The sequence below is a fragment of the Pipistrellus hanaki genome, assembly GCF_964339955.1.
Source record: "Pipistrellus hanaki genome assembly, chromosome: X".
NCBI lineage: Eukaryota > Metazoa > Chordata > Mammalia > Chiroptera > Vespertilionidae > Pipistrellus > Pipistrellus hanaki.
In genome coordinates, this window is record NC_140524.1 from 94,965,893 (window position 1) to 94,978,185 (window position 12,293).

Genomic DNA, 12,293 nt, shown 5'->3' on the forward strand with positions numbered 1-12,293 from the left:
GTGCCAGCGCGCTGTGCGCGCAACGCACGTGCACGCGGTAGGTGCGTGCGCCGTGAGAACCGGAGCCCACGTTGCACGTGCGCGCGGCGCGCGCCGGCTGCGCGAGGACCGGTGCGCACTCGGCCGGTGCGCGCGGCGCGCGTTCGCGGCGTGAGAACCGGTGCGCCCCTCGCACGTGCGCGCCCAGTGCGCATGCCGAGTGCGGCCGCGGGCGCTGCGGGGCAGAGCGTGCGGCGCAGGGGCCGGCGGCGGCGGGCCTGTGGAGCAGCGCGCCCTGATGGAGCCGAGCGGCGGCAGCGGCGCGGGAGCCGGGGCGCAGGGGCCGGCGCGGGGCTCCCCGCTCCACGGGAAGATGGCCGAGCCGAACGCGGCGCGGACCTCGCCGCCCAACCACCGCTTCTCAGGTAGAGCCCCGGGGGCGGGAGGACCCTCTGCGGCCCCGGCCCCGGAGGGCTCGGGGTGGGGGCGCCGCGGGGAGGGAAGAGGAAGGCTCCTCTGCCTGGCTGTGGCTGGGCGCTGGATGGGGGGCCGCGCCCCTTGCGGTGCGGGTGGCGGGGTCCCCCCTCGGCCCGAGTGAATGAGTAAGTGCGCTTGGGGGTGGCTTAGGGTGAGTGGCAAGTATGTTTGACGTGGGGTGCCGAAGTCCACGTTTGATGCCCGGGGTAGGGGGGGTTTCTCGTGATCTGCTGGTGTGGGGGGCACTGGGAAGGACGGCGGGCTTCGGGGGGCACTCGGAAGGACGGCGGGCTGCGGGCTGCGGGGGGTCCCCGGGCCTGCGCGCCCGCCCACTCTGCATCTAGGGAAATGCACCAGCGGCGTCCGCATCCCGATGCGAAAGAGGGTGCAGCTGCCCGCTTTGCGGCATCCCCGGAGGCAGAACCCGAGGGTCACCCCTGGCCGGGTCCCCCTGCGGCGGCGGGTGCTGCCCGGGGGCCTGGGGGGCCGCGGCCCCCTCAATGCAGCACCAGGAATGAGTCTCCGGCCCGGGAGGCGCAGCTCCTGGATCCTATGCAGGGGGGACCGGTGCCCGCATTGGCTGCCTAGAAATCAGCCGAGCAGGGGGAGATTCTGGGGACATTTGGCAGAATTTTCCATCAGCAGGTCTCGCGTCTTCTAAGGTTCTGTCAAGTGGTTGCAGGTAGCGTGGGGGTGCAGGCAACGAGGACACCGATTTCATACTGTTTTCTTGGCAATGCCCCCTTTTTTTTTTTTTTAAGTCAACGTGAGCGATTTTGAAAACATGATTTACTGCAGTATAAAATGCGCACCACAAAAGCTCACAGCTCTTAAGTATAGGATTCGAAGAACTAGCATATAGTGAGGATATAATTATTTTATGTAAGGTGTACCAAGGAAGGGAAATCAAGGGAAATGTGCTTTAGTCACTTAAAACATGCTTTTCAGCTGGAGCCGGTGTGGGTCAGTGGATAGAACGTCGGCCTGCAGACTGAAGGGTCCTAGGTTCGATTCAGGTCAGGGGCATGTACCTTGGTTGCAGGCACACCCCTGGTGGTAGGTGTGCAGAAGGCAGCTGATGGATGTTTCTAACTCTCCCTCTTCCTTCCTCCCCTCTCCCTCCCTCTCTGTAAAAAATCAATAAAATATATTTTTAAAAAACATGCTTTTCATTGGGAGGGCGTATTTGTGATTGAGCCTTCATTTGCATCACTCACAGGAGGAGGAGGTGGCTTAAATCTTTCCCAGTTTGTGTTTTTCCTCATTCATATTTTTAAGGCAGATTTTAACCAACATCAGGAGAGTGATATAAATACTATAAATATGTCCTGTTTTCATCCTTTTGGCTTGAGAAACTGGGCTGCAAATGCAAGGGAAGAAGGCACTGTGGGGGGCGTGAGAAATAACTTCACTCCCACCTTCTAGATTCTTCTAGCTGGGCTAGTCATCAAATGAACAGAGACAGATCAACAAGAGAAAATATACAAAGTTTGTTACGAATCTGCATGCCAGGGTGTCTTAAGGTATGAAACCCCAAAGTTTCCAACTAGAACTGGGTAAGAATGTCCCCTTATTAAGGGAGTTAAGGCCTGTATGTCACTCTGGACAGAGGAGAAGGGGTAAGGTGGTGGTCTGGGGGTTCAGGATTACAAAGCGGAAGTAGGAAAATCACAGGTAGGAGAAAGAGCAAATACATGGCAAACAAATTCTTACTGGGCCACCCAGAAGCAATGGGACCCAGAGGGAAGCGGGCTTTGCTACACTTCTTCCTGTGCATCACATGCACTAATTCATATGTTGCTAAAGCGATTATGTTGATTCGCTTCCGGAAGCAGATTTTTCTATCTGAATTATTCTAGGCAGGAAGGGGGGGACGGTCAAAGGTTCTTGCTGAGGTTTTTGTTTCTTAATAACAAAAACCTTAATACAGTTTAAATCAGTATCTCAAAAGACACATTTTGGGGTTAAAAATTTGGTTCCTCTCACCACCCACTCACCCATCAGAACAAGCGGGGGTTCTGATGGGTGAGTGGGTGGTGAGAGGGGACCCAATAGAAACAAACATTGGGAAGGGGAGGTTATCGAAGTTCACATTTTATTTGGTTGGGGGTTTAAATAATAGGTTATTTCAGTTCTTAGAGACAGGGAGGGGCTGTATGGTTGGGCCTGCAATTTATCTGTGGGACTTTAATTTATTTGAAGGACCTTAATAAGGGGACATTCTTACCCAGTTCTAGTTGGAAACTTTATTGTGGAACCATTTTTAAAAATATATATTTTATTGATTCTTTACAGAGAGGAAGAGAGAGGAATAGAGACTTAGAAACATCGATGAGAGAGAATCATCGATCAGCCGCCTCTTGCACACCCCCTACTGGGGGTGTGCCCACAACCAAGGTACATGCCCTTGACCGGAATCGAACCTGGGACCTTTCAGTCCCCAAGCCAACGCTCTGTCCAGGGAGCCACACCTGTTTCAGCAATTATTGAGGTTTTATTATTATAATCTATTCCACAATCTGATCATTCATTGGTCAATCAAGTCTGTATCATTCCTAATGAGATTCAACACTTTTTTTTGTTGTTATTAATCCTCAGCCAAAGATATTTTTTCATTGATTTTTTAGAGAGTGGAAGAGAAAGGGAGAGACACACAAGGAGAAACATTGATGTGCGCCACATTGATTGGTTGCCTCCTGGATGAACCCTACCAATCGGGATCAGGGATCAAGCCTGCAACCCTGGACCGGAATCAAACAGAGGACCCTTCAGTCCCAGGGCTGATGCTCTATCCACTGAGCCAAACCGGCTAGGGCAACCCTGCATTTCTTTTTCTTTTTAAAAAAATATATTTTATTGATTTTTTACAGAGAGGAAAGGAGAGGAATAGAGAGATAGAAACATTGATTCAGCTGCCTCCTGCACACTCCCTACTGGGGATGTGCCCGCAACCAAGGTACATGCCCTTGACCGGAATTGAACCTGGGACCCTTTAGTCCGCAGGCCGACGCTCTATCTACTGAGCCAAACCAGTTAGGGCAACCCTGCATTTCTGGAGGTCAACCTTTGTTCCTAAGTTTGTGCTGAGTGCTGAGGGCCAGGAAAGAGGGAAAGGCCTGTGGTATGTAGGCTCTCTTTCACGTGGGCACACCGGGGGTGGAGATGGGCTGGCGAGTGGTTTCCTGGGAGGTATTGAGTAGGAGGTGGCAAGGAACTACCTCTTGGTTGTTTCCTTTAGCAACAGTTTCTTCTGAGATCAAAATCCGGTGGGTGTGCCCATTGTCCTCCGGTGATGATTTCTTTCCTTTTAATAACCTCCCCTGTGGAAGTTATCAAAGGCATTGTTCTTTTCAGCGCCTGTGTTATAGGCACAGTGTAACGAAGGAAGGCCAGAGCCTGTTGCTTGGATCTGCTTAAATACCGTTAGCCAGCAGGTAGGAGCACCAGACCTCAGGGTCACATGGTCCCGTGCACCCCTCAGTCCGAAATGTCCCCTGTCCCTTTTGCCCTTAGGGGGCTCACTTCCTTTGAGCTTCTCATAGTATGGATCCAGCCTTCCCCTTTCACCTTCTGTGCTGGGGCTCAGGGCCTGAGCCCGCAGAGCCGGAATGTGCCTGCGGGTTTTAGGTCACCTACTGCACTTGGGGTAACCTTAGCTCCTCCGATAGCAACAGCCGCTCTTTGTCAAGCACTGATATGCCAAGCAACATTATAACTGCTCATCACACATTATTATTTTTTTTAATACATTTTATTGATTTTTTTTTTTTTTTTTTTTTTTTTTTACAGAGAGGAAGGGAGAGAGATAGAGAGTTAGAAACATCGATGAGAAAGAAACATTGATCAGCTGCCTCCTGCACACTCCCTACTGGGGACGTGCCCATGACCAAGGTACATGCCCTTGACTGGAATGGAACCTGGGACCCTTCAGTCCGCAGGCCGATGCTCTATCCACTGAGCCAAACCGGTTAGGACTCATCACATTATTTTACTTTATTCCTCACAAACACCCTTTAAAACATTTTTTAAAAATTGATTTCGGAGAGGAAGGGAGAGAGAGAGAAACATCAATGATGATGTTTGAAAATCATTGATTGGCTGCCTCCTGCACGCCCCCTACATGGGACCTCACCCACAACCGGTAATCAAATCATGACCTCCTGCCCACGGCTGCCTCTCAGACATGGCTGGAAACTTTTGCGGGAACTTGAGGGTCTGCTGAATCAAGTGATGAAGGCTTAGATCTGGATGTGTTGAGTTAGTATAGCGCTGGGGTGTTGGGTGGGGCCTGGATGAGGCTGGTTGACCTATTTGGAAATGTCTTTTGTGTGAAGTGTATCATTGGGCATGTGGAGGTATTATTGATATGAGAAAATGCTAAGTAACAGATTTACTATCTGAAAAGGGATTTACTATCGGGGAAAGGGAGGGAGGAAGAGACTGAACATAAACTGTGCACCTATGGATGAGGACAATGGGGGATGGGGAGGGGGCAGAGGGAGGGGTGGGAACCTGGTGGAGGGGGGAAGAAATGAGGAACCTTTGTAATAATATGAACAATAAAGATTGATTTAAAAAAAAATAAAAATAAAAGTATATGTGTAGGCTATATTTGGACCATAAGACGCAGGGACTTTCCCCCCCCCCACTTCTGGGGGGAAAAAAGTGCGTCTTATGGTCCAAAAAATACGGTATCAATGGAAAAATATCTTTGGGTGAGGATTAAAAAAAATAATAATAAAAGTTCAACTTTAAAAAAACAAAACAAAACAAATCATGACCTCCTGATTCATAGGTTGATGCTCAACCACTGAGCCACACCAGCCTGACACAAACACCTTTTGTAAAAAAAAAAAAAAAAAAAAAGTTTTTAAAATTGATTTTATAGAGAGTAAGGTGAGAGAGAGAAACATTGGTCGGTTGCTTCCCGAACCAGCCCTGACTGGAATGGAACCCACAACCTGGGCATCTGCCCTGACTGGGAATCAAACCTGCCAACCTTTGATGTATAGGATGATGCTCCAACCAACTGAGCCACCGGCCAGGGCTTTATACTGTTTTAAGCCTCCCTTTAGAGATGTTTTGGTTATCTATGCCTGTATAACAAACCACTGCAACTTTATCGTTTCTCAGGATTCTGGGGTTGGTTGGGTTCGTGGAGCGGTTAGCAGTTCTTCTGGTCCTTGAAGTGTCAGCTGAGTGGCTCCTGCCATTGCAGCCACCCGGGAGCTCAGTGGGCTTGAAGCCTCTCCTGGTCCAGGGAGTCTGCCCTGAACGCCACAGCGTGGCAGCTGCGCTTTGAGAGTGAGGAAGCACAAGTTGCCAGTTCGCTTAAGGCCTGGGCTTGGAAGTCCTAGACTATCACTTAGGCTGCATTCAGTGGTCAAAGCAAGCCTCAAGGCCAGCCCGAATTCAAGGGAAGGGAAAATAGACTCCATTTCTCTATTGATTTCAGAGAGGAAGGAAGAGGGAGAGAGAGATAGAAACATCGATGAGAGAGAATCATTGACCAGCTGCCTCCTGCACGCCCCCTACTGGGGCTGTGCCCGCAACCAAGGTACATGCCCTTGACCGGAATCGAACCCGGGACCCTTCAGCCCACAGGCCAACGCTCTGTCCACTGAGCCAAACTGGTCAGGGCTGACTATGCCAATTTAAAAAGGAGATACCACACACGGGTACAATCCTGTCCGGTAGAACTTTCTGTGAGGATGGAAATATTCTGCATCTGTTCTATATGTGTACTGAGAAACTGGATTTTTAATGGCATCTGATTTTAAATAATTTAAAGGTAAATAGCCGCATGTGGTAGTGGTCCCTGAATTGAACTGTGTAGTTAACTAGATGGACTTACTTTGACAAATAAGGAACAAAAAGTGAGGAATGAAGCCTTAAGTCACTTCCAATCCATCTGTTCTTGGTATCTCCTCTGCAAGCTCTGGTACTGGCACTCGTCATTCAACAACACTCAGATGTGTGCAGGCCACCAAGGTCAGCATCCGCAGGTAGCTCCCGTGGTTCATATCGGGTCTACAGGGAGGTGATGGAACCTAGAAGTTCAAGGCTTATGTTTGGCTCCTGGGAGCCCTGGGCTGCCCATGGTCAGCTAAGCCCTCAGTCTGGGTTGTACAACTTGGAAGAGAAACCAGATTGACTTATTACAATCCCATTAGATGGCACCATTAGCCGGGCAGGATTTGGGTGGGCTGTGGGGGGAGCTTTTCCACTGAGAGGTTGGCAGAGACTGAGCGCGCAGGCCTCGGCTGGAGAGCCCTGCGGTGGGAGGTAAGACTGGTGAGGGCATCTGGGGGCATTGGGCGCTGAATGAGTCACGTTCCCTCTCCTCCGGGACATGCTCACTCAAGGAGATAAGCCTCAATTCTCTCGTTCCAGCTTGTTCCTCACAAACTGTGGCCTCGGGTGTTGGCCTATGAAAAGAACCTGGGTGCTTGTCTATGCGTGAGATGGTACACTAGGAGATCTGACTGGTGCTTTCCAGCTCTGGATGCTGTGATCCTCCACTGCCGACCCAGGAGGCAGAAGGGGGGCAGTCTGGTCCTCACCCTTTGTGTTAGCGGAGTCAACCACCATGTAGGCTTGGAGGCAGCAGACTTAATAGCCTCCCTGGCCCCTCTCACTTACATCCAAGATGGAGTTCTGCCTCCTTCATTTCTCATGTCCCCATCCCCGTCACCTGGGTCAGACCTTGTCTCTGTCCCTCTGTCTGGGTGTTACCCTCTCTGTCATGGATCCATCATGTCACTCTCTGTCTTAACCTCCTCTAACATCCGCTTAGCTTGAGAAGTCTACACTGCTGATGGGGGTTCCCAGGCATGTTGGGATGGGCTCCTGTTTATCCCTCCAGCCCCCTCTCTCTGGCCAGTGACCACCCCACGCTTGTGGTGTCCAGGACACTCTGCATGCACTTGCACCTCACTATCTACATGCTCTTTCCTCTGCTCAGAATTCCCTTCCTCTCTGTGTCTGCCATGTTCATCCTTTATTTATTTTTAAAATGTATTTTATTGATTTTTTATTTTATTTTTTTTTTCCGAGAGGAAGAGAGATAGAGAGCTAGAAACATTGATGAGAGAGAAACATTGATCAGCTGCCTCCTGCACACGTCCTACTGGGGATGTGCCCACAACCAAGGTACATGCCCTTGGCCGGAATTGAACCTGGGACCTTTCAGTCCGCAGCCCGACGCTCTATCCACTGAGCAAAACCAGTTTCGGCCATGTTCATCCTTTAATATGTGGCTCACACCTCACCTCTTCCCTAAAGCCTTCCTCAACCATGCACACTTGGGATGGTTTTTTCTTTTCTCTTCCATTTCCATTGTAGTTTGATAACACTAATCCAGGTAAATCAAATAATGTGCAAATAAACTTGGGGTTGGCATTTGGAAACAAAAGCTCATAGATTTGAAGCATACATTCTAATGAATTTTTATATATGCACCCTTGTAACCAACACCCAGATCAAAATACTAAACATTCTTAGCACACAGAAGGTTCTCTTGTGCCTCCTTCTAGACCCGTGGTCGGCAAACCACAGCTCGCGAGCCACATGCAGCTCTTTGGCCCCTTGAGTGTGGCTCTTCCACAAAATACCACGGCCTGGGCGAGTCTATTTTAAAAAATATATATTTTATTGAGTTTTTACAGAGAGGAAGAGAGAGGGATAGAAAGCTAGAAACATAGATGAGAGAGAAACATCGATCAGCTGCCTCTTGCACACCCCCTACTGGGGACCGAGAGGAAGAGAGAGGATAGAGATAGAGAGTTAGAAACATTGATGAGAGAGAAACATTGACCAGCTGCCTCCTGCACACGTCCTACTGGGGATGTGCCCACAACCAAGGTACATGCCCTTGGCCGGAATCGAACCTGGGACCTTTCAGTCTGCAGTCTATCCACTGGGCCAAACCGGTTTCAGCTGGGCGAGTCTATTTTGAAGAAGTGGCATTAGAAGTTTAAGTTTAAAATTGTGGCTCTCAAAAGAAATTTCAATCGTCGTACTGTTGATATTTGGCTCTGTTGACTAATGAGTTTGCTGACCACTGCCCCAGACCATACTCCCCCACCCCCAAAGGTGACCTTTGTTCTCTCCTCTTTTCACTATGAATTACTTTTGCTTGTTTTTGAACTTCATTAAAATAGATTCATGTAGTATGTACATTGTTATTTTGGCAAAATATATATAACATGAAATTTACCATTTTAGCTGAAACCGGTTTGGCTCAGTGGATAGAGCGTCAGCCTGCGTACTGAAAGGTCCTGGGTTTGATTCCGGCCAAGGGCATGTACCTCGGTTGTGGCGCATCCCCAGTGGTGGGTGTGCAGGAGGCAGCTGATCGATGTTTCTCTCTCATCGATGTTTCTAGCTCTCTATCCCTCTCTCTTCCTCTCTGTGAAAAATCAATAAAATATATATTTTTTAAAAGAAATTTACCATTTTAGCCATTGTTAAGAGTTCAGCTTAGTAGCATTAAGTACATTCACATTCTTGTGCAACTATTATATCACCAAGATTTATCTCCAGAACCTTTTCACCAAATATATACTTTATTTGTGTCTGGTTTTCTTGACTCAACATTATGTCTGTAAGGCTTACCCATGTTACAGATCTCAAGCTTTCATTTCTTTTGATTTCTGAGTACTATTACATTGTGTGACTGTACTACAATTTGTCTTATCCATTCTATTGCTCGTGGACAGTTGGGTTATTTTCAGCTTTTTATTCTTTTGACTAAAACTGCTATCATGAACATGCTTGTACCCATCTCTTGGTGCCCATACAGATGCATTTTTGTTGTGGACATACCAAGGAGTGGAATTGCTGGGTATTATGATAGGCATATATATGATAGGCATATATACCTTTAGCAGGTAGTGCTAACACGTTTTCCAAACAGTTGGAGTTTCCTATTGCTGTTATAACAAATTACCACACATTACTGGCTTATAGCAACAGAATTTATTGTCTTACTAGAGGCCTGGTGCACGACATTTGTGCATGGGGGGGTGTGTCCCTCAGCCCAACCTGCACCCTCTCCAATCTGGGACCCCTACCTGGATCAGGCCTAAATGAGCAGCTGGGCATCCCTCTCACAATCCAGGACGGCTGGCTCCCAACTGCTTGCCTGCTTGCCTTCCTGCTTGCCCCTAACTGCTTCTGCCTGCCAACCTGATCATCCCCTAACCATTCCCCTGACAGCCTGATTAATGCCTAACTGCTCCTCTGCCAGCCTGATTGCCCTTACCTGCCCTCCCCTGCAGGCCTGGTCACCCCTAACTACCCTTCCCTGCAGGCTTGATTGCTCCCAACTGCCCTCCCTTGCAGGCCTGGTCCCTCCCTAATGCCCTCCCCTGCTGGCCTGATTGCCCACAACTCCCCTCCCTTGTAGACATGGTCCCTCCCAACTGCCCTCCCCTGCTGGCCATCTTGTGTGTTGGAGTGATGGTCAATTTGCATATTACTCGTTTAGTAGATAGGATAATTCTGACAGTCAGGAGTCCTAAAATTAAGATGTCAGCAGAACCTTTCTGGAGGCTCTGGGGGAGAATCTCTTTCCTTGTCCTCTCCAGCTCCTACAGGCTGCCTACACTCCTTGGCTCATGACCCCATCCTCCACCGTCAAGGCCAGCAGTGTAGCATCTTCCAATCCCTCCCAACTTTTGATTTCATTGTCACATCTCCTCTCTCTCACATTAACTCTCCTAATCTCCCTTGTGATTACATGGGGGCCACCTAGGGAATCCCCCCATTTCAAGAGCCTTAACTTAATCACATCTGCAAATGCCTTTTTGTCACATAAGGTAACATTCACGGGTTCCAAGGACTAGAGTGTGGATATCTCTCGGGAGTTATTATTCTGCCTATCACACGGCCATACCATTTTTCATTAGACTTCCAGTTCCTCCACATCTTTATGGACACAGGGTATTGCCAGCCTTTTTTTTTTTTTTTTTGTAAGCCAATTTGATATTTATTTATTTATTTATTTATTTATTTATTTATTTTATTAAATTATTATCTGTGTACATATTTTAACATTCCCCCCCCCCATATATTGCCAGCCTTTTTAATTTTAGCCATTCTGGTGGGTGATGTGGGAACACAGCCACAGCCACCACCCCCAGGCAGTGTGTCCACCTTTGTTTCTATATAGCATTATTGCAACTTATCAGCATTATATTTATAAATATTTGTTTACATGCCTCTGTCCTGGCCCAACTGTACACTCCTTCATGAGGCAGGTCAATAGTAGCTGGTTCAGTATATGCTCCTTGGATAGTAAGAAGTGTCTGAGGGCAGTTTTCAGGCAGTCCAAGATGGAAGTGAAAGCCTGTATAAACAGTCCCATCGCTGGATCCAGGTAGGGTTTCTCCCAACTGAAAACAGGACCGTCCCTCCAGCATGACTCAGTGGTTGAGCATTTATGAACCATGAGGTCACGGTTCGACTCCTGATCGGGGCACATGTCTGGGTTGTGGGCTCGATACCCAGTGTGGGGTGTACAGGAGGCAATAGATCAATGATTCTCTCATCATTGATGTTTCTATCTCTCTCCCCCTCTCCCTTCTGCTCTGAAACACACACACACACACACACACACACACACACACTGAGTGACCAGATTATTATGATCTCTGAACACATAATAATCTGGCCACTCAGTGTATATCCTATATAATAAAAGGCTAATGTGCAAATTGTCCCCTTGACCAGGAGTTTGACCAGCAGGCTGGCCAACCAATCGCCCATGTCCCCTCCCCTGGCCAGGCCGGCCGGACTCCACCCATACATGAATTCATGCACCGGGCCTCTAATACACACACACACACACACACACACACACACACACAGAGTGGCCAGATTATTATGCATCCAGAGATCATAATAATCTGGGCACTCAGTGTGTGTGTGTGTGTGTGTGTGTGTGTGTGTGTGTGTGTGTGTGTATGAAATAAAAACAGGACCAGCGTCGCCAAAACCGGTGTGGCTCAGTGGATAGAGCATTGGCCTGTGGACTGAAGGGTCCCGGGTTCGATTCCGGTCAAGGGCATGTGTCTTGGTTGCGGGCACATCCCCAGTGGGGGGTGTGCAGGAGGCAGCTGATCAATGTGTCTCTCCCATTGATGTTTCTGACTTTCTGTCCCTCTTCCTTCCTCTCTGTAAAAAATCAATAAAATATATTTTTAAATAAACAAACAAACAAAAAAACAGGACCAGAGTAAAGAACTGGTTTCTAGCAGCTGCATGCTGTTGTCTTTCCCAAGGCAGTTCATCTATAAGTGAGTAATGCCCTAGAAGGAGATGTGGGGCCCAACTCCCCAGGGCGTTGGTTGCAATGACTTCACCGTGTATGTAAATGAGAAGGGAAATACAGCTCCCGTGGCAGGCTTCTGGGGAGTCTGATCTTGGACCTGCAGAGACTCGGGTTTTCCTTTTCCTGGATTCTGCTCATGTAGCAACGCGCTACAGCTCCTCGCTTGCAAAAGGAAGGACTGGAAGGTAAGCTCTGGGAATGTCATGTGTGTAGACTTAAACCCCCCTTGGAAGCTTGAGGCCGGAATTTCTGAAGAGGGTGAAATCACAGCAGAAGCGGATTTCCCACTGCCTCAGGCTGGTGGGCACAAATGTCTTGGCGCCGGGGAGAAAAACCTGGAAGTGGGGTTAGTATTAGACAAAAGGCCAACAGCATCCTGCCTTTGGGAACACGCTAACGCAAGTGACCACCTCCTATGTTCTAGTTTGTTTCCCAGTTTACATTGCTGGGCACACGCCTGGTTTCAGGAGGGCTGTCGGGTTTCAGGGCCTCAGCCTTATCT

General features: G+C 48.8%; 1 protein-coding gene across 8 annotated transcripts in view; it reads left to right on the forward strand.

Moving 5' to 3' along the window:
- Positions 1-210: 210 nt before the first annotated feature.
- Positions 211-12,293, forward strand: part of MAP7D2 (MAP7 domain containing 2) — a 90,229-nt gene continuing 78,146 nt past the window's right edge. For 4 of the 8 annotated variants that reach the window (XM_084869508.1, XM_084869510.1, XM_084869511.1 and 1 more), the window contains exon 1: positions 212-404. In XM_084869508.1, the coding sequence (XP_084725634.1) occupies positions 278-404 (127 nt within the window). In that variant the 5' untranslated portion in view covers positions 212-277. Of the gene's footprint in view, positions 405-12,293 lie in introns of all 8 variants that reach the window. The other 4 variants (XM_084869507.1, XM_084869512.1, XM_084869509.1 and 1 more) reach the window with 2 other exon arrangements.